A 21,722-nucleotide genomic window follows, 5' to 3' on the forward strand; every position below is an offset into this window, starting at 1 on the left:
TTGTTATGAGTTTCTCCAGAGGCATGCAATCTTCTGACAGAAAAGATAAAACTGACTGATACAAATGAGTCACAGAACCCTTGGAAAAAAAGTGATTCAATCCCCATGTGAGAGAGAAAAAACTTGAAAAATTAACTGTTGAGTTATTGTGAAAGATGCAGCTGCACTCGAAGGAAAATATAAGCCACTTCTCTTTAGTATTTTGGCTCTGCACATGAATGGGTGAGTGGGATGTAACAATACAATCAACTTTTTTGTGGGGAGGAGAGAATAAAACTGCTGTAGTGCAAGATTAACATTTATGAGCATGTGTGTACTCAACTAGAGCACACAACAAAATTCTGTAGACTGCACAAGATATTCAACCAGTAAGTGCCACTTTATGGCGGTGGTTGAAAGTGCTGTCAAGTCACAGCCAAGTGATGCCAACCCCATAGGATTTTCAAGGCAAGAGACATTCAGAGGTGGTTTGCCATTGGCTGCCTCTGCATCTCTGCCCTGGACTTCCTTGGACATCTCCCATCCAAATACTAACTAGAGTCAACCCTGCTTACATAAGAACATAAGAAAAGCCCTGCTGGATCAGACCAAGGCCCATCAAGTCCAGCAGTCTGTTCACACAGTGGCCAACCGGGTGCCTCTAGGAAGCCCACAAACAAGACAACTGCAGCAGCACCATCCTGCTTGTGTTCCACAGCACCTAATATATTCGACATGCTCCTCTAATCATGAATAGGTATGCATCACGACTAGTATCCATTTTAACTAGTAGCCATGAATACCCCTCTCCTCCATGAACATGTCCACTCCCCTCTTAAAGCCTTCTAAGTTGGAAGCCATCGCCGCATCCTGGGGCAGGTAGTTCCACAATTTAACTGTGCTGTGTGAAGAAATACTTCCTTTTATCAGTTTTGAATCTCTCACCCTCCAGCTTCAGCTGATGACCCCACTTTCTAGTATTATGGGAGAGGGAGAAAAACTTCTCCCTGCCCACTCTTCAAACCATGCATGGTTTTATAGACCTCTATTATGTCTCCCCTTAACCGCCTTCTTTCCAAGCTAAACAGCCCTAAGCGTTTTAACTGCTCCTCATAGGGCAGTTGCTCTAGTCCCCTCATCATTTTGGTTGCTCTTTTCTGCATCTTTTCAAGCTCTGCAATATCCTTTTTTAGGTGAGGTGACCAGAACTGTACACAGTATTCCAAATGTGGTCTCACCATAGATTTGTACAAGGGCAGTATGATATCAGCAATTTTATTCTCAATTCCTTGTCTAATTATGGCCTGCATGGAATTTGTCTTTTTTACAGCAGCTGCACACTGGGTTGACATCTTCATCGAGTGATCCACTACCACCCCAAGATCCCTTTCTTGGTTTGTTGCTGCCAGCACAGATCCTATCAGTGTATATGTGAGTTGGGATTTTTTGCCCCAATATGCATCACTTTACTATTGCTCACACAGAATCACATTTGCCATTTTAATGCCCATTCTTCCAGTTTGTAGAGATCCTTTTGGAGCTCTTCACAGTCCAATTTTGTTTTAACCACCCTAAATAATTTGGTGTCATCTGCAAACTTGGCTACTTTGCCAATGAGATCAGGCTACCCTGGGCCATTACCTTTTTTAGGTAAACACATAAAATATTTTATGTATATACCTTAAAATATACAAAACTGAAAGCAGCAAACAAATTATCATACAAGTACAAATTTCAGGAAATATTGACAGGTTACAGCAAACCCAGGTTTACACCTGGGTAATATGTGAAATATCTCCGGTGAAATGTGCGTACCAGGTATATAGCTTACCTGTCACCTGTGATGATGTCAAAATCTAAAAACAACATCTATGCTGAACATCATGGCCTTGAGTTCCATAATGAAAAGCAGGATATAAATTTAATAAACAATTAATTGAGGTTTCAAAGGAAAATGTATTTTTTCCCCTTTCAACACCAGCATGGTGTAGTGGTCAAGAGTGGTGGTTTGGAGCGCTGGACTCTGATCTGAAGAACCGGGCTTGATTCCCCACTCCTCCACATGAGCGGTGGAGGTTAATCTGGTGAACTGGATTTGCTTCCCCACTCCTACACATGAAGCCAGCTGGGTGACCTTGGGCTAGTCACACACTCTCAGCTCCATCTACCTCACAGAGTGTCTGTTGTGGGGTGGGGAAGGGAAGGTGATTGTAAGCCGGTTTGATTCTTCCTTAAGCGGTAGAGAAAGTCAGCATATAAAAACCAGCTCTTCTTCTTTTTCTTAATTGCTATGTCAAGTTCACTTCCTAACCAGAAAATGACATTATGTAAATTCAACATATTTACATGCAGATAAAACCATTTCCCTTTGCATTTCACCCACATAGTTATACTAGAATATGGAGTAATGTTGTTATACTAAAGAAAGAAAAATCCTAATGTAGTTTGTGTTGAGGACAGTGAGTCTACTCTAAAGGGGAAGAGGTGATTCATTAAATTCAATGAGACAATGCCAGTGTCAGTTTGGCCTATGGATAATCCTCTTAAAGGAAAGCGGCTGTAAGTGATTGTAGAGGAGGGGAACAATTCTCTACAACCTGATATGAAACCTGACACTGTTGTCAGTACAGAAGGATAAATTGTGGTCAAGACCTAGACAGGTTAACTAGTGGTCATCAGTGCTGGTGGTACCTTTCTACACATAAAAAAAAAGAAGTCGACACTATTGGACAAGAAATGTGAAACTTAATACTATCCATGAAACAAGACATTTGTTGGACTCATATTTGTTTTTCTTTGAATGGGCTTTAATTGAAAGCTCAGTGAAAATGCAGGTTACAGTTTTTGTGGAATCAATAACTTGTAGTAATGCCTGAACTGTGATGTATCTAATGTTTATTTACTTTCTAATTGTAATTGTTCAAGAGCAATACATTAATAGATAGATAGATATAGCTATATATATATTATATACACCACTTCAAGCAATTAATAGTAAATAATAAACCCCCAAACCCTGAAATAATATAGTTCCTCATATTGGGCTTCTCTTTCTGCACATATAATTGTAAATGAAGAGACATTCAAGTCACAAGAGCCATTTGTTTACTTTAAGAGCCATATGTTAATGGAAATTCTGGACCAGCCTCTTCTTAATTTCAGCTTTAATTTTATTTTATACAACTTGCTAGCCACATAACCAGCATGGCGGCCTGTTAAACAAATCCTAAACATCTACAATAATATTGGCTTTACTTTGTGTGAGGACTTTACAGACAAAAATGTAAGAACATTATACATTTTCTCTAGGTAAATGCTGTAGGTAAGAACAAGTTAACTTCAAAGCAAGATTCTCATTTTCAACACAGAGGCTTTTAATTTAAGGTTGCCAGCTTTACAGTCAGGACTGGCAATCTTTTCGACTGTATTCAATTTGGGTTTTTCACAAAGTATGGTACAACACAGTATTTCAGAAGACTGCAGGCACATCAGTAACTCCTGCAAGCAGAGGGCATCCAGTATGGACTCAGGGCTCAAATGCATAGGCCAATGTGAAACAATATCCACAGTTCTGAGGACTGCAATCAAGATATCGGAAAACATTGACATGGAAGAAGAGCAAAATTGTCCCTCTTGGTTACCAAAATTCTCTTACTATTCTTATAGGACTGCAGCAGTATTTGGGAATCTTGGTGTATGCAGTAAAGCATATAGTATATATGAAAAGTCATTCATACATACCCATCATACATACCCATCATAATGGATGGATGAATAAGAATGAGTACTGCCACCAGCTTGCATTTGCACATTTCAAGTAAAAAAATAAAAGTAAAAAACCTTCTGAACAAAAGAAAAAAACATACAAAGATTATTGTAATATTTAAAATATCGCATAGTCAATTTGTACTTATATAATAACATTATAAATTGAAATCATCTGAAGTTTTTGAATGGGAAAATTCAAAAAGTCCATGAAAATTCAAAAAGAACCAGAACAGAATCCCGCAATTTAGTTAACTTGTCTCAACTGCATTATGAAGACGCCAGAAGATTTCCTAAGAAGTTGAAAGACAATGGTTGAAATGTTTGCAGTAGTTCATAGAGTCCCATCTGCTTTGTACATATAGTGTGAAACATTTAAAGGGTAAGTTGAAGTTTAGTCATGTTCCTGTTGTGCATATTATGATGACGAACCAATTCATCAGACCGGGCAAATTTTTTTTGACAGCTGGGCCACCGGCAACTGAAGGGCTTTTCACCTGTCAATAAAACACACAATTATTAAACTATGATAGGAGAGAATTGAAACATCATATTCTAGATCCCTCTCTCCCTTTATAAGCTTATTAATTATGTAGTGTTATTGAGGTCCAATTGGCTTGGACTCGAATTTTTCTCAAGCTTTCCTAATATGTGTGTGGGGGGTGTTTTCCTAGAGTTTTTTAAAACCAAACTCAGCAAAAACAAATAAAGGGAAGGCCCTCCTTCCCTCTCAGTTCTTTCTTCCACCAAGGGGAAAAATTACCATTGAGAAGAGAAGAGGCACATTTAGGGACATGATTTCCTGCCAGGGATTACTGGATGAGTACTTTCATTTTCCTCCCAAATATAATCAGGAAGAAGAGGAAATTACAATTCCAAACTTTTCACATCAAGAGCTGACTTTTCTTAGTGAGTCTTCCCTGCTTAACTCCTTCCCATTCTCAAGGGTAATTCCCCTCCCCTTTGAAAAGTGTATCACTGGCAGGGACATCTGTCTAGCAACAGCACTGAGAGCCACACTATTGCAAACCAGGCCCAAATTCAGAAGGGTTTGTGCCTGGTTTACAGTGGAGTTAATCTTTTTAATGTGAGGAAGCTCATGGTCTAACGTCTACAGTTCTAAACTAACGTATGTTGAACCAGCTGCAGCATGTAGCTAAACTTTGAATACTCTTTCACTCACCAATGTCATGGGAGTAGGGTTGCCTGGTCCCTCTTTGCTGCCGGCGGGAGGTTTTGTGGGCGGGGCCTGAGGAGGGCAGGGTCTGGGGGGAGGATGGAGCCTTCCAAGCTCGCTGTGTGCATGCTTCAAGCTTCAAGTGTGTGCACAGCGAGGCTGGGACGGGGAGGAAAGCTTGTAGCGTGGGTGGGGGGGAGGCTGGAACTTTCCCAGCTCACTGTGTGCACAGTCCAAGCACGCGCACAGCAGGGCTGAATAGAATGCTGCAACCTCCTTTTCCATGCTACAAGCCCGATCAGGCTTGCAGCGTGGAACAGGAGGCTGGAGCCTTCTCGGGAGCATGCAGGGGATCGTTCCCCCCTTTCTGCTCCTCCCACCTGCCGTCAGCTGGCCAGCGGGCAGCCCAGTTGATTGGCGGGCAATTGCCCGCACAACCGGGCAGTTGGCAACCCTACATGGGAGTCTTGCCAATGATTTCAGTAGGAAATAGACTGCATTCTAAGCTTCTATTACTTTAAAAATTAACACATATCATGCTTCTGCCATATTCTGCCTCCAAAGAGCTCAGAGTGACTTATTTATGGCTCCCAGGAAGTCTCCCATCAAAGTATTGTTCAGGATTAGACCAATGGCAGGGGACTCCCCCTTCTATCAAGGCCGTAACTAGGAGGGGCGAGGAGGGCAGCCGCCACCCCTATGGCATGCAGAGAGGGTGGCAGAACTGTGTCTCCTATCCGGCACAGAGACACCTACAGGAGAGGCAGTTCTGCTGCCCTCTCTGCATGCCACAGGGGCAGTGGCTGCCCTCCTTGCCCCCCTAGTTAAGGCCCTGCCAACTACTGGGGCTGGGAGCCTGGGGGTCAGGGCCCTACCAGAGCCATTTTTGCCCCCCCCCCATCTGAATCTGATCCACAGCTCTAGCAGAAGAATCCTCCTCATGTTTAAACAGGTTAATTTAAGGACTGGCAACTTCTAAACTAAAACTAAACTAGTTTTTTCAGTTCATGGGTTTATGCTAGATTAACTTTGCATATCATGGTCTGGGTGATAGTGTCTATTATTATTATAAGTGGGAACAGAGAAGTCAAATTATTTTTGCCTCACAGAAGGGCACTGTCTCTTTAGCTTGCAGCTAAAAAAATTTAAGAGGGATGGGCAATTTCTAAATTAAACCTAAAGTAATTTTTCAGTGCAAGGGCTTACGCTTGAGTGACACTGCATAGGATTACACTCAGGGCTGGGGCTACCATTAGGTGAACTAGGCAGCTTGTTTATTGTTGTTACAGCCAGTGGCCAGCATAGAATTACAAAACGTGCTCAAAATGTACATACACTCAACAATGCTGCAAAAGAGACTAGTTGGTTTGGCAACTATATCAATTGAACATGCCAAAGCATCAGCACTTGACAAAATTTGCAAAGGAAAAGGCACACAAAATGAGATTTTAATGTGCCTAACATTGAAACATTCAAGGGACTTCACTAAATATTTCACTAAAAATAATTATGTCATTTCTTAAGACCAATGAAACTATACATTTGCTAACGTCCTGAGCATGCTGTAAAAATTTAAATCACAACAAAATAATTTTAGGTAAAGTAAATCCAAAAAATATAAATTGGAAAAAAGTATACGCACTTGTTTTACCTGTATGAGTCCTGGTGTGAGTCTTCAGGTGATCAGATCTGGAGAACTTTCTCTGGCAGGTTTTACACTGGAAGGGTTTCACACCTAAATAGATAAAAGAAGTCTATTCCTGTATTTCAATGCCTTTTGGGAGGGATGAGGAATATAAATTATTTCTGAGTTTCCAAACTCTGGATAGTTTATTGATTAATAGTTACTTATTTTTTTCAGCTATTTGTCAACTTATCCCAAAGGCCATTAATCAAACTATCTAACCTTTTATAACCCTTCCTGCCTTTCTAACTCCAGTTAGTGCCTTGAATCCCACAGTGTCCTAATTCCTGACAATGTAAGGAAGTCCTAACTCATCACTGGGTTCTAAACTCAAAAAGTTGCAAGTGAAGGACAGCCTGTAATGGTAATTGCTGTTTCTTGGAAATTATTGCACTTTACATTTGAAATTTACTGAAACTCACTTATCATGAGCATTTTTCCTATGACAATTCCTTAACATTTAGTAATTAATCTAATTTAGGAAATTTACTGTCTGCAGCCAGCAGAAGATTCCTTTTTAATTCCACATTATCTACAAAACTATGTAATTTTCTATGCCACTTCTACCCTCAAAACTATAAAGTGAATCAATGAAAGCTTAATGCATGTGTAAAGATTTCATGTTAAACTATTGTTTTTCATCCGGGTCTCCCGCCGGCATCTGTGCCACTCTGGATGGCGTAAGTGGCACAGATGCCGGCAAGGGGCACGAACGCTGGTGCAGCCCCTTCCTGGCCTCCTAAGGATTTTCGTCCTTTCGGGTCAGGGATGGGCTGTGTGATATCTTTAATATCTTTAGCATTTAAATAAAATATGCAAATGTGTGCCATGGTCTTGCAACTAATAATGTGTTTTCATTACTGAACAGTTTTTCTTTTCTCTTCTTTTCTTATCACCTAAGCAATATTGTTTGGTGGTTCCTTTTTAAAATATCGGGCATATTGTCAATAGTAAGGAGCATTGTTTAGAGTGAAAGGAAGGGGTTCACCTCTCAGCCCAGTGTTTCATATTCCCCAAGACCACTTATATCAGTGTATAACTCTCTTTTTATACACACTAAGTACTATTAGAAATATTGACTTTGACCTGCAAATTAGTTGTATGTACAAAAGGCCCAAAAAATCATTACTTCCCCTCTCCATAAAGAAGGGTAATTGTTTGACCTGTGCTGATAATATTGTTATAATTATTACAGGATGTAAAAATAATCACCTCATATGTTCAGCAGCCTTGTGTAATTTAATTTTGAATATAAGCAAACATTTGACTGGATCTGAGCCCATGGCTGTATCACATGTTGCCGGATATAGCACCTCTTTCTGCTGCAACAATCATTTGCAACAGGGTTGACTTATCCACACAGTAAAATCCAGTTGCAAATGTTTGCTATAGTGCAACAAGGCCACAATATTCAGTGATGTGTGAATACAGCTCAAGATTCTTAAGTACTAAGGAAAATAACTAGGATTCCATCCTACACACTCCAAGAATTAAGAGTTCACACTGCTACAGATTCCAAAAGGCAATACATGCAACAAACCTGTGTGTCGTCTTTGGTGTCGTTTGAGTTGATCTGAACGAGAAAACCTTCGTTCACAATCCTTAAAGTCACACTGGTATGGTTTCTCACCTTAGAGAGAATGTTTCATTTGAAAGGGTTAAATAAATGTGAAAGTTATTAAATGGAGACCCCCTATTAATATCATACTAAAATGCTGGAACAATTCTCATTTGTATGACCAGTGTACATTTAATGCATTGGGGAGGGGCACATCTGGGAACAGCCAATATAACTGTGCATTGGGAAGAGCTTCTTTTTACATTTTCCCTACACCAAGGAAATGTGCAAACAATCACATATGAAAATGGCACAAGACTATTTTATCAACAGTACTCAGATAGTGTTGTGTAGCAGAATAAACCACATTCTACATTTGATATACATCATAGTGAGTGTAACCTTCCTTCCATGGAGATTTATCTCCATGCTTAAAGAAACACACAGAAATTGTGTTTGCTTTCAACAATAGGCTGAAGCAATTATACTTAGCCCAGTTGTTGGGGTGGTGAATATGAAGTGTTAGATAACTTGAATTTATGCAGGATATTCCTCGACAAGCTAGGCAAGATTTATTTTTACATAAAACCAATATTGTGTAGACAATTTATAAAGGACTATCATTGTTTTTGTTAATAATCACATTTATATCCATTTCTTGTAGTGCTCTGAATGCAATTTAAAATGTTAAAACCTCTGAAACCTCTGAAATGTATTGTGCCTAATGAGATCCACTGAAACAGTTATTTACATGAGACTGAAGGCCAACTTCCTCTCATCCTTGCAATGACCAGCTGTATTTTCACACAAATCCCAGCCTTTGCTGTGCCTCTCTATCTTTGTTCTACTTAAGATAACTTCTTCCTATTCACACTAACTGACAGGACTGGGACAGAAGCGTCATATCAAAATTCCAAGTAATCTGTAATAATCTCCAATATTTCAAAACAACATCATCAAAAATGAATCATTTAAAGTACTCAGAAAATAAATGTTGGTAAAATGTTCATAGTCTAAGGACCAATTCAGATTGCCCTCAGGACTACAGTGATACACATGAAAATATGGAACCAAGTAATGTGCAGTCAGACCAAAGATTTACCAAACCCAGGACCGTGTGCTCTGGTTGGCAGTGGCTTTCCCAGGACTTGGGCCAAGGTCATTCCCAATCATCATTTTTAACAGGAGATATGAGGGCTTGAACCTGGCATCTTGTGTATGCAAAGCATGTTCTTACCAGTGAACTATGGGTTCTCCATAGACACATGATCTTCAATATTTACCCACGTCTGATAAATGTCAGAACCAGTTCTGACTTTGTTGTGATTCTTTAGGATTCTTTTAGATATATTCTGGTACAAATTGTTGTATTTAACATGTCATAAACCAATAGCTTCAAAATCTTGTCTTTCCCCAAAGACAAGAGATGGCACCAATATTAACAGTTTATCCAGGTATACAACAGAGGCAGTCAGACCAAGCTATGAATGTAACTATTGAGTATCTCCCGATGGGTGGAGCAGCAAAATAAAACTAAAGACTAGTGGCACTTTAGGGACTAACAGAATTTATTCCACCATATTCTGCATATATCTGATGAAGTGAACTCTGACTCAAAAGCTAATGCTGGAATAAATTCTGTTAGTCACTGAAGTGCCACATCTTGTTTTATTAGATATCTGTAAGAGAACTGGTATTACTTCCTAGGACAGACACTGCCTTTTAAACCCCAAAGGACAAAAGGGCTATAGGTATTAGTGACAGTGAAACAGCCCGGTATGATAAAGCCCTGAAGGAGAACCTAGTAAGGATCTGCATATATAAAAGTGAGTAGTCCAACTCATTCATGTGAGCAGGTTTGTGACAATGATATATGAAGATATTCTGGAGAAGAATTAGGATTGTTTGATCTACACAACACAGGCTCCTTCTCTTCCTTTGAGGAGGATCCACGTAAGGTGGCCCAACCATCAGGCACACCTAGGCAATTGCCTAGGGTGCCAAATTTAGAGGGTCACCCAAAAAGCAAGAGGAACCTCTTCTACTGATTTGAAGGGAAACCTGGTGCAAACCGGCATCTAAGGTAAGGTAAACCTTGAGCCGGCTACCTGAAACCAACTTCCGTTGGGATCGAACTCAGGTCGTGAGCAAAGCTTTTACTGCAGCTTACCACTCTGCGCCACAGGGCTCCTCTAACTGGCATCTAGAATCTCCATATTGGTTGTCTCTGCTCTTCAATATTTTCCATGAAGGAACACAGAGGGCTTTTGAAGAACTTATCTATTTTTATTTTACATTGCTCATTTTAAATGCCCAGTAAGTCAAACATTTGTTCTATTGGAGGGGGGGGGGTTAATGTTGTAGACTTCCCACTTTCTATTTATTGAATGGAGTGGGGCCAAAGTCATAGTTTGTATAGGGCACCAAAAACCTTGGGCCAGTCCTGGATCCATGACCTTTCATCTAAAATCAATATGAATCCTCTTTTTTACTTAACATCTAACTGCCAAGCAAAAAAATTACTCCCAAGAACTGTTCTATCTATATGATGGTCTAGTCCAGGGGTCTGCAAACTGCGGCTCGGGAGCCGCATGCGGCTCTTTGGCCCGTTGAGTGCGGCTCTCCGAACTTGGTTCGGAGTCCCTGCTCTCGCCACTTGCGCCAGCAGCCGGGATGCGGAGCCAGCGCACCTGAGAGAGAGAGAGAGAGAGAGAGAGAGAGAGAGAGAGAGAGAGAGAGAGAGAGCAGGCGAGCGGGAGCGCTGTCTCTCCCCCCCCCCCCCGCTGTGGAGAATGGCCGGGTCCCCCTTTCCCTTGCCCTCAATGGTTGGGAGGCTAAAGCCTTCCCTCCCCTCTAGCCGCACAATTGCTGGGCGGGCTGCTCGACGGTTCCTGCCCCCCCCGCCCGCCTATCAGCTGTTGGATGGGGCGGGCTTCCTTTGGTAGATCTAGCCTCCGGCTGAGTCCAATTGGGAGGCCATGTCTACCCACTGGCTTTCTTGGCGATAGACCTGGACTCCAAGGAGGGGAAAAAGTCCCCCTTCAGAGGCCAGGTTACCAATTGGCTTCTATGGGCCTCCGGAGGCCAGGTCTACTGCCAAGAAAGCCAATGGGTAGACCTGGCCTCCCAATGGGACTCAGCCGGACGCCAGGTCTACCAATAGGCTTTTATGGCGGTAGACCAGGCCTCCAGACCAGGACTCCGGAAGGGGGGTGGGGAAATGGCAGGGACTTACAATTTAATTTTTATCAATAAATAAGATCATTATTAAGTATGATATCAAGTTTTATTCAGTGTACCTATAGTTTAATTAAGACTTAAAACTTTAATTAAAGTTTATTAAGTTAATAAACAGTGTACCTACCTATATAGTTTAAGTTTAAGAAATTTGGCTCTCAAAAGAAATCTCAATCGTTGTACTGTTGATATTTGGCTCTTTTGACTAATGAGTTTGCCGACCCCTGGTCTAGTCTATTCATAGTATATTTACAGCTTTGTTGAGAAGTAAACTTTTATTTGAAAAAAAAAGGTGTTTCTTTGCTGGTAAAAATCAAAGAATCGTTGATTAATTAATTGACAAAAAAGTCTTCAAATGTGTGAGTCATTTTAACTAGAAAATTCTATTTTTTTTAACATTAGGAGAAACTTCCTATTCGTAAGAGCAAGATTTCAGTCCAGTAGCACCTTAGAGACCAACAAGATTTGGGGGGCATAAGCTTTCTAGAGTCAAAGCTTCCTTCATTAGATACCTTCCTTTTGGTAAGAACAGTTCAACTCCACCAATTACCTAGGTCTTCAAGTAGAGGCCGGAAGCTGTCAGAAATTCTCTAGCTTTAGATTTATTTAGTGCACAAGGTTGGACTAAATGACCCATCAGGCGTTTTGCAGCTCTTGGACTCTGTGACTAATCATCATGTCTTCAGAATTGTTTATATTCATCTTTTCATTATATCTATAGGTTTCAAGATACTCCAAGATAAACGGTATACTTTTTTGATCATATCTGTTTCAATAATGGCATTGTTAACTCTAGGAAGGCATTTCATAAGCAAACTAAAACAAAAGTCCAGTGGCACCTTAAAGACATGAGCTTCTGTGAGTCAGAGCTCACTTCTTCAGATATGTGAAGAGTAACTCATTTTGGGATTTCTTATATGGAAAATTACAGAAGGGAGAGGGAGGAGGTATTGAGGCCAAGAGAATTTGGTGTGAATCCCATTGTAAAACTTTCAAGTGTGAGGTTTACAATGGGATTTACACCAAAGCCTGTCTCTGTCTCAACTCCTCCTTTCCATCCCTCTATTTCTGTAATCTTCCCTATAAGAATTACCAGAGCAATTTCCTCTTCAGACATCTTCACACATATTGAAATGAATGTTGCTAGCTTTTAAAGTGCCACTGGATTGTTTTATTTTGCTACAGCAGAATCACCCAGCTACTCTTCTGCAACTTGATAAGCAGTCACTGGAGATATGAGATGTCAGGAAAACTGTGTTGAAATATTGGTAATGCTGATTAGAAATTCCAGTTTTGTGTAACAGAGTTCCACATGTTTTTATGATCCAGTTTTTAGTAACATTATCTGAAAGAATAAACCACAGGAAATGTAATGAGTCAGTTTCCGATAAATACCTAGGTGCTGAGACAAGGGAATTAATGGACCACTTTTTTTTCCTTTTTGTAACCAGATTGCTACCCAGATTTTATTTATTTTATAAAATATTTTCCAATGAAATGTATTTCTATGTAATTCATTGGAAAATATTTCATCCAAAACTTCAAATACTTTGTTCATCTAGAACACAGAGGCTGCAATCCTGAAGGGAGGGCAAAGCTCCTTAGGAGCTAGCGTGACCCTGTGCCAGCATAAGTGCCCATTTAATCCATGATAAGGGGAACTTGTGCCATCACAGGTGGCATCCACACTGGTGCTGGGGCTCCACTCTGCGGCTTGGGGCTCAGGCACAGACGCTGCATCCTGGCAACGTTCCAGTGGCAAAAGTCCCCATGCCGGCATCCTGGGATGCATTCCCACGGTGTTCCTGGGGGTGGAGCTGCCTTTAGGCAGCTTCCTAACCCCTTTTGCCCTGGGAACGCCCCTTCCTGCAGCCACATAGCTACAACACCTTTTTTGGTGTCATAGCCTCGCTGTTTTCAATGAGGCCATTTTCCTTCTTTTATATTTTAAATTCCTTTTATTTTATTTCCGGTGGCCAGGAAGCCTCTGTGGAGGCGGCGTGGCCGTGCCATTCCTAGCCGCTGCCAAACTGCCCCCCCCCTTCAGGAATGGGCTGAGAGAGTATTCCAGCCCTGCTAAGATGCTTCAGTTCTGACACTGTATGCAAAACCTTGCCACTCTGTCCTCTTTGCAAAGCACCCTATCCCTCCCATTCTCATTATTAGCCTGAAGAGGAGAAGACTGAGAGGGGATATGATAACCATCTTCAAGTACTTGAAGGTCTGTCATATAAAGGATTGTGCCGAGTTGTTTTCTGTTGCTCCAGAAGGTCGGACCAGACCAAAGAATTGAAATTAAATCAAAAGAGTTTTTGTGTAGACATTAGGAAGAATTTTCTAACAGTTAAAGCAGTTCCTCGGTGGAACAGGCTTCCTCGGGAAGTGGTAAGCTCTTCTTAACTGGAGGTTTTTAAGAAGAGGCTAGATGGCCATCTGTCAGCAATGCTGATTCTATGACCTTAGGCTAGGGTTGCCAACTTCCAGGTAATAGCAGAAGATCTCCTGCTATTACAACTGATCTCCAGCTGATAAAGATCACCTGGAGAAAATGGCCGCTTTAGCAACTGGACTCCATAGCATTGAAATCCCTCCCCTCTCCAAACCCCACCCTCAGGCTCCACCCCAAAAACCTCCTGCCGGTGGTGAAGAGGGACCTGGCAACCCTATCTTAGGCAGATCATGAGAGGGAGGGCACCTTGGCCATGTTCTGGGCATGGCGTATGGGTCACTGGGGGTGTGGGGAGGAAGGTAGTTTGGAATTTCCTGCATTATGCAGGGGGTTGGACTAGATGACCCTGGTTGTACCTTCCAACTCTATGATTCTATTAAAATAGAGACAATTAAGGACTGTATTATCCTTCCTGGCAGAAAAAAATTCCAAAGAATGCCACATGAGAATAGACAATGAATGGATTCCATTACCAGTGCAAAGGAAAGGGCATTCACAGAGAGAATTAAGCTACTAGACAGGAAGAAATTTGTAATCATTGAAGACACTTACCAGTGTGTTTTCTACTGTGCATATGCAGATGAGACAATTTAAAGTATCGCTTGTTACAGCCAGGGTATGTACACATGAAGGGCCTTTTCTCATTTGTTTCACTTGCAGATCTAACAATTGTAGGAGCTACTCCAGGCACTCTCCGCATATCCTATAATAGCATAAATAATATGTTTTTATATGCAATATATACTGACAGTGCAAGACCTGGAAGAGAAGTAGCTCATACAAGAACTACTACTATCATGACATCATAAACCCCAAATAAATAAACGTAACAACTGTTGGAAAGACCTTTTCTCACTTGCAAAACAAACTGTAATGTATTGCCTTTTCATCAGAAAAAAAAAGATGTTTAGGTCACCAGTTGATGTCTCATATAACTTGAAAGTAGGGTTCATATTAGCTGGGAATAGGTACACTGAATTCTAGGTACAACAGAGGTTTCCTGTGTAAAGAAATCTTGTAGCCAGTTAGCAATATAGTCCCAAATTTATTCTGCTGAAAGTGAAATGAATTATTTTGCTGTTGATATGTAACAAAGTGCAAGTTTATATTGCTTTTTCTGGCAATAAGATAGCATCTTTTTGGGTTGTGTTATTGGCATAGTGGAATTTAAGAACATCAGCCAGGCAATCAACCTAGACATATGTTTCTAGCAGTAAACTCACTTGTATTCCTCTAAAGACTCCATGGGTATGTATTCTATATTGAGCCCCACAGCTGTATAACATAGGACCTGCATGGCTATCGCTTTCATATCCTGCTGCATGGCTGAAAACAAAGAGACAGAACATTTAGGCATACCTGGTTAACAAGCAGCTACAAAAATGTTTGCAATGTTTTTCATTCGGTACTAAAATAGTTACATATTCCCCATGTAGTCCAAACATCCAGTGAAACTTAGTGGAGGCAGATATACTGGTTCTATTTAAAAAGGAAGATATGTCTAGCTGTGCTTTAAAATGTGGTTAGTGAAAAAGAAACAATCAGGGGAAAAATACATAAGTACAAAGTTCTGTGCATATGTGCAAGATATTTATCAGGCAAATGCCAGGTTGGCTATTGCTAATAACTTTGGAATGAGCAAAATGCCTCAAGTTTCAAATTAAGTGCTGTGGGTTTTTGTCAGCACCTCATGACTCAAATATAACCAGATAGTACTGAGAAAGTGATGACATTTACAAGAACAGCAGTGCTGTACCCCTAGGACAGGATAACAAATCAGTGTCCTAACTATTTAACCTACATATCAGCATGCAAGATGTACTGTAGCTTAACCTTTAGTAAAATCAACAATAGGGAAATTGTTACCCCATTGAAATCAACTGTTCCTTTTTAGTGCAGTAGGAAATACACCCAAATACTCTTCAAATTCAAAGCAGAAATTTGTGCACTTCATTGTTCACAACATTGATTTTTTTCCTACACATATCAATGTTTTCAATGGCAGAGAACACATTGTTTGGACTTAAATTCGAGGCATGCTTTCTTGCACATTAAAAGATTGCTTTTAGTATAAGAGTAAATATTACAGCCCCTCAAAGGAGCCAACACCCTATGTTTCTGCATAAGAACTAATCTAACTGTGGCCATGTCCATGCAGGTTATCCGCCCTGTCATGTCAAGTTTATTAATACGGTAGACTGACCAATCACATGCCAACACATCAAGATTTCCAGGCACAATAGTTTTGCACCGCAGAATCACAGACTGCCCGTACATATAAAGGTGTAAGGTCAGTAAAAGAAACCCCTGGTTAAAATTATCATATTAAAATTGATAAAATTGTAAAATATTCTAACAATCATTTTCTAATAAAGCTCTAAAAGTTATCTTCCCTGGGTTCAATGCTGTTTAGGAGCAGTTTTTTCCCCGTTTCCCCACAGCATCATGGTGCATTCATGCACCTCCTGAGGCTTCCCCAGCTTTTCCCTGATCTGTCTTAAACCCAGTTTGCTCCAAAGTTTGGGGAAATAGTACAGTAAAGCCTGAATGGCTGCTGTACTGTAGGAATATTCAGATTTTCCAAACCCACCTTTCGGCCATTTTTCCTGTGCCCCCATGGCAGCCATTTCATCCCCCTGCTTCTGGAGGGCTTTTATTGTAGTGGTCAGAGTGTAGTGTTGGACTAGGATCTGTGAGAACCTGGTCTGAATCCCCACTCTGCCATAGAAGGTTGCTGGATGACCTTGGGCCAGTCACACTCTCAGCCTGCGTAGTGTAGTGGTTAAGAGTGGTGGTTTGGAATGGTGGGCTCTAATCAGGAGAAACCGGTGTGATTCCCCAGTCCTCCACATGAGCGGTGGACACTAATCTGGTGAACCAGGTTGGTTTCCCGACTCCTACAAATGAAGCCAGCTGGGTGACCTTGGGCTAGTCACAGCCCCACCTACCTCACACCTACCTCACCTGTTGTGGGGAAGGCGAGTGTAAGCCAGTTTGATTCTTCCTTAAGTGGTAGAGAAAGTCGGCATATAAAAACCAACTCTTCTTCTAACTTACCTCACAGGGCTATTGTTGTGAGAATAAAATGGAGGAGAGTTATATAAGGGAAAGGGCAGGATAAAAATATAATATAATATAATATAATATAATATAATATAATATAATATAATATAATATAATATAATATAATATAATATAATATAATATAATATAATATAATATAATATAATATAATATGACAGCTTGGGTCCTCATTAGGGAGAAAGGTAAGATATAAATGAAGTAAATAAATAAATATCAAGATGTGTGCCAGGTTCTTAATTACTAGCTTTCATTTTTAAAAAAATCATCCTTCTCCTTCTTCAGCAGAGATATAAGCGGAAAGGCATATCTCTGTAACCACAGGGCTCAAGATTTAGTTTTTTAAAAATGAAGTCTGAGAATTCAGAGAATCTGATACACATCTTGGTATACTGATATAACAATATTCTAGTGCTGATTTTTTTTTAAAATTGCAAAATCCCTTATGGCCCAAGGGAAGGGGAGTGGCCACTGATGGGGAAACTGCCAGGAAACCTGCCACGTGGAAGCCCCATTGCTGCTGCATTTTATCAGCAGCTGTACTAGCAATGGGGACACCACACAACCTCATCCCTGTGTGGACATCACCTGTGCTTCCTGACTGGAAGAAGACAAGGGCACTGCACTGAATGATTCAGAGACATAGCAGACAGCCTCCTGTGTAGGGTTGCCAGGTCCCTCTTCGCCACCGGTGGGAGATTTTTTGGGGCAGAGCCTGAGGAGGGCGGGGTTTGGGGAGGGGAGGGACTTCAATACCATAGAGTTCAATTGCCAAAGCGGCCATTTTTCTCCAGGTGATCTGATCTCTAGCGGCTGGAGATCAGTTGTATTAGCAAGAGATCTCCTGCTACTACCTGGCAGTTGGCAACCCTACTCCTGTGTGGATGGCTGCTTTGGGCTTACAGGAACTTTTAACTGTTTTGACAATTTATTTTTGTGGTACTAGTACTGATTGCCCCAGGCCACAGTTTGACCATTAATAGCACAGTGTTTTCTAGGCAAGAGGTTTTTTTTCTGGACTATAGGTTAGGGTAGCAAACTTTTGGGTCGCTTGGAACTCTCATTTATCTAGGTACCTATTTCTTAAGGTACAAATAGTTGTACATCCATATTGTTCCATACATCCAAAAAACAAAAAATGAAATCCATGTTATACCTTTTATTAGGACCGATGAAATTAATACAAAACATTGTGCAAGCTTTCAAGCTCACCAGAACTCTTCAACAGGCTGGATGTTACAAAATTTTAAAAGATTGAAGGGTGAAAAGCAGATTTTTCAGGCCATGGTATTAAATGTCTCTTCTTGCATACATCCTCTACAAGCATGGAGTTGGCTTAACTTTATTGCTGGTGTGATGTTACCTTGCAGCACATTCTCTGGGAAACTGAATTCAGTCCATGTTGTCCATTCTTTGCTCTTACACAGAAATACAGAAACCACCCCAAGTGCCAAATGCCAAATGAGAAATACATTTCTCTTGCAGGCTGGGGGCAATAGGAAGCACCATCTTTCACAGAGGATGCATGCAACATCAGACCATGTCCTGAAAAATCTGTTTTTCTCTCTTCTTTTAAAAAAAAATTAACATCCAGCCTCATGAAATTGCTTTGTGACCTTGAAAACTTGCACAATGTCTAGACCAGCGGTTCTCAAACTGTGGGTCGCGACCCCTTTGGGGGTCGAACGACCCTTTCACAATCCATCTCTTGTTGGGTCTTCTTAGCCTTGCCTAGGGTTCAAAAATGACTGACACCGGCCCTGTCCACAGGTCTGGGGAGTGTGTGTTGGCGGGCTGCTGGAGGCTTCCGAGATTGGCTTGCAGCCCTCACCCATGGCCGTTTCCTGTAGCGAGGGGTGGAAAGTTTCTTGCCACCTTAAGACCAGGGAAGGATGGTGGAGGCCAGGTGTGCTGGTACAGGGGCAAGGAGTTGTGAGGAGAATGCATGCACACCCGGGAACACTTACACATCCCACTTTCTTTTCACAGCAAAGGGAGTAGGAGCTGGTGGTCCCTGAAAGTATTTTGTCAAGAAAGGCCCCCTTGAGACGAGTAGGCAAAAAAATCTCCACCATTGTAGAAAATTATTTCAATTTTTCTGAATTGTCTGTTCGGTGTTTTGTTTTGTTTTTCAATGCAGTCCTAAGGACACTTTTCTAGGAGTAGGAAATGCCATTTCTTACATTCAGGAGGCAATTTTTTTTAGTTCCTCCTTATGTGTTATGCAGATTCATACAGTAGAAAGCAAGCACTTTAATTCTGCAAAAAAAATGCTTGTGTGAGTAAAGGATTGAGATGGAAGATGCAAGGCTTGGGTTCACACTGTAAGGTTGCCAGCTTACAGGTGGTACCTGGAGATCTCCTGCTGTTACAGCTGACCTCCAGGCGATCAGGATCCATTCCCCTGGTGAAAATGGCTGCTCCTTGGCATTATACCCTGCTGAGGTCTCTCCTCTCCCCAAACCCACCCTCCCCAGGCTGCACCTCCAAAATTTCCAGGTATTTCCCAGAATGGAGCTGGCAAGCCTACATCACAGATATGAGAATGAAACTGGTGAAAGCAGTTATCAGTTGATAGTTGGATATTATGGAAGGATGGATTAGATATGTCTGATATCCTGTCTCTCCAACCATTTTTGGTGGGTATTTTGAATGACTATATGATGCATTTTCATAGTAGTGTGATCTCTAGCCCACTCTGAAACATTGTCAGAACTGGGCTTTGGGAAAATATGGTGCTAGTGATACCCAAATTGTTTTTGTGATTAATCACTATGCTTTAATTATGTTCAATTTGTAACAATGAAAATACATCCTGCATATCAGATATTTACATTACGATTCATACAGTAGCAAAATTACAGGTATGAAGTAGCAACGAAAATAATTTTATGGTTGGGGGTCACCACAACATGAGGAACTGTATTAAAGGGTCACGGCATTAGGAAGGTTGAGAACCACTGGTCTAGACATTAGGAAGAATTTTCGAACAGTTAGAGCTGTTTCTCAGTGGAACAGGCTTCCTCTGGAGGTGGTAAGCTCTCCTTCCCTGGAGGTTTTTAAGACGAGGCTAGATGGCCATCTGTCAGCAATGCTGATTCTATGACCTTAAGTAGATGATGAGAGGGAGGGCATCTGGGCCATTTTCTGGGCATGGAGTAGGGTCACTGGGTGTGTGTTGGGGTGGGAGGTAGTTGTGAATTTCCTGCATTGTGCAGGGGGTTCAGGGCCGGATTTAGGTTTGATGAGGCCCTAAGCTATTGAAGGTAATGGGGCCCTTTATATGTCCAGCTGTCCTTTGTCAACAACAAATTGTCGCTGTTTTTTGTGTTGAATATATGCTATATGGACCTAATAGGTATCTAAAGCATTTGCACATAACACAATACAAAATATGTATTTTATCAAAGTAATTGTTGAACTGAAATACAATTAAGAAGAAGTATATTAATAATGAAATAATTATTAAGCTCTAACTTAAAATGATTTTTATTCATATTTGTTTTTTATCTTATATTTTGGAAATGTACATCCAGTTGTTTTTTTCCTTTAAATTTTTTTTGGGGGCCCAAGAGAGTGGGGCCCTAAGCTATAGCTTGTTTAGCTTATACGTAAATCCAGCACTGAGGTGGTTGGACTAGATGACCCTGGTGTTCCCTTCCAACTCTATGATTCTATGCTTGGTTGAAACAACCAATGACAGCAAATGTATGCAAAAAAACAAAAACAAATCCAGTAGCCAAGGATGGGAGGGAAGGAAGGAAGGCAGTCGAAGGTAGAGTGGAGCCAGCATGCCAGGGAACCTCCTTTTATCCCATGCAGGTGGACCACAGAGAAGTCTAGCACTCTGAGGTCCACTGGCCTGGGCCAGTGAGCCAAATGAATGTATGATCGGGGGGGGGGGAGCTGAAGGGGCCCATGAACACTGAATGGGCCCATGGGAAGAGGACAGCACACTGAGGAAAAGGCTCCTGGCCACCCAGCTCCCTGTGCAACCCCCATGCAAGTCTAGGGACCTGAACTTTGGTTGTTTACTTTTTCTTAGCCTGAAGTGACTTATAACTGGCAAGGGTGTATAACTTCTAAAGCACTTTTTAATATCAGGGGTTATGACGTTAATCATAGAAGCTGCTTTCTACAAAACTGTGACTTTCCTGACACCTTCAGTTGGGAAAACGAAGAGTACCAATAGGTACCAAGCGAAAGTCTTCCCTGAATGTATAACTGTGGTTAGTTATATATAGTTGGATTATATACAAATCTCATATCAAGTGATTTCATCACTGGCAGAGAAAAGGTCAAAGGTAGTTTTCATGAAAAAAATAATGCTTAAGTGAAAAACAATTTAGCAGTAAAACAGCCTAATACAGCTGCCCTACGCTCATTTTTTTGAAATGGGTATAACTGATTCCAAGAGATCTTATTTCCAAATAAGTGATTGGGCTGAACTGTAAAACTTTCTCTTTTATTCAGATCAAAGATTGGAGGGGGGCGGGCTGACAGACAGGTTAGGTTCTGTCTCTCCCTAAGACTGACTAATGGGAGCTGACAATGTTAATGAGAGGGGCAGTTAAAAACAGCAGTAAAGAGAGTTGAGGAGAGAGGTTAGGGAGGTGGGATCGAGTCTGGCTGAGTGAAGCTGTGGAGAAGAACAACTTAAAGCTGACTGAAAAGGGTCAGTTTGTAACAAAGGATCCCAAATGCTGGAATTGGAAAAAAGTTCAAAAGTTCAATTGAAAAGAAACTTTGTAGCCTCTACATGATATACTCCAATGTCATGTTCAAACCAGAA

The 21,722-nt window shown here is 41.1% G+C and overlaps 1 protein-coding gene across 6 annotated transcripts in view; it reads right to left on the minus strand.

Moving 5' to 3' along the window:
- Positions 1–3,980: 3,980 nt before the first annotated feature.
- Positions 3,981–21,722, minus strand: part of WT1 (WT1 transcription factor) — a 57,482-nt gene continuing 39,740 nt past the window's right edge. For 3 of the 6 annotated variants that reach the window (XM_056851204.1, XM_056851201.1, XM_056851199.1), the window contains 5 exons: positions 15,073–15,175; positions 14,402–14,552; positions 8,146–8,235; positions 6,564–6,656; positions 3,981–4,241 (listed from right to left, as the gene is read on the minus strand). In XM_056851204.1, the coding sequence (XP_056707182.1) occupies positions 4,120–4,241; positions 6,564–6,656; positions 8,146–8,235; positions 14,402–14,552; positions 15,073–15,175 (559 nt within the window). In that variant the 3' untranslated portion in view covers positions 3,981–4,119. The remainder of the gene's footprint in view (positions 4,242–6,563; positions 6,657–8,145; positions 8,236–14,401; positions 14,553–15,072; positions 15,176–21,722) is intronic. The other 3 variants (XM_056851200.1, XM_056851202.1, XM_056851203.1) reach the window with 3 other exon arrangements.

Source organism: Euleptes europaea, chromosome 6 (assembly GCF_029931775.1).
Source record: "Euleptes europaea isolate rEulEur1 chromosome 6, rEulEur1.hap1, whole genome shotgun sequence".
NCBI lineage: Eukaryota > Metazoa > Chordata > Lepidosauria > Squamata > Sphaerodactylidae > Euleptes > Euleptes europaea.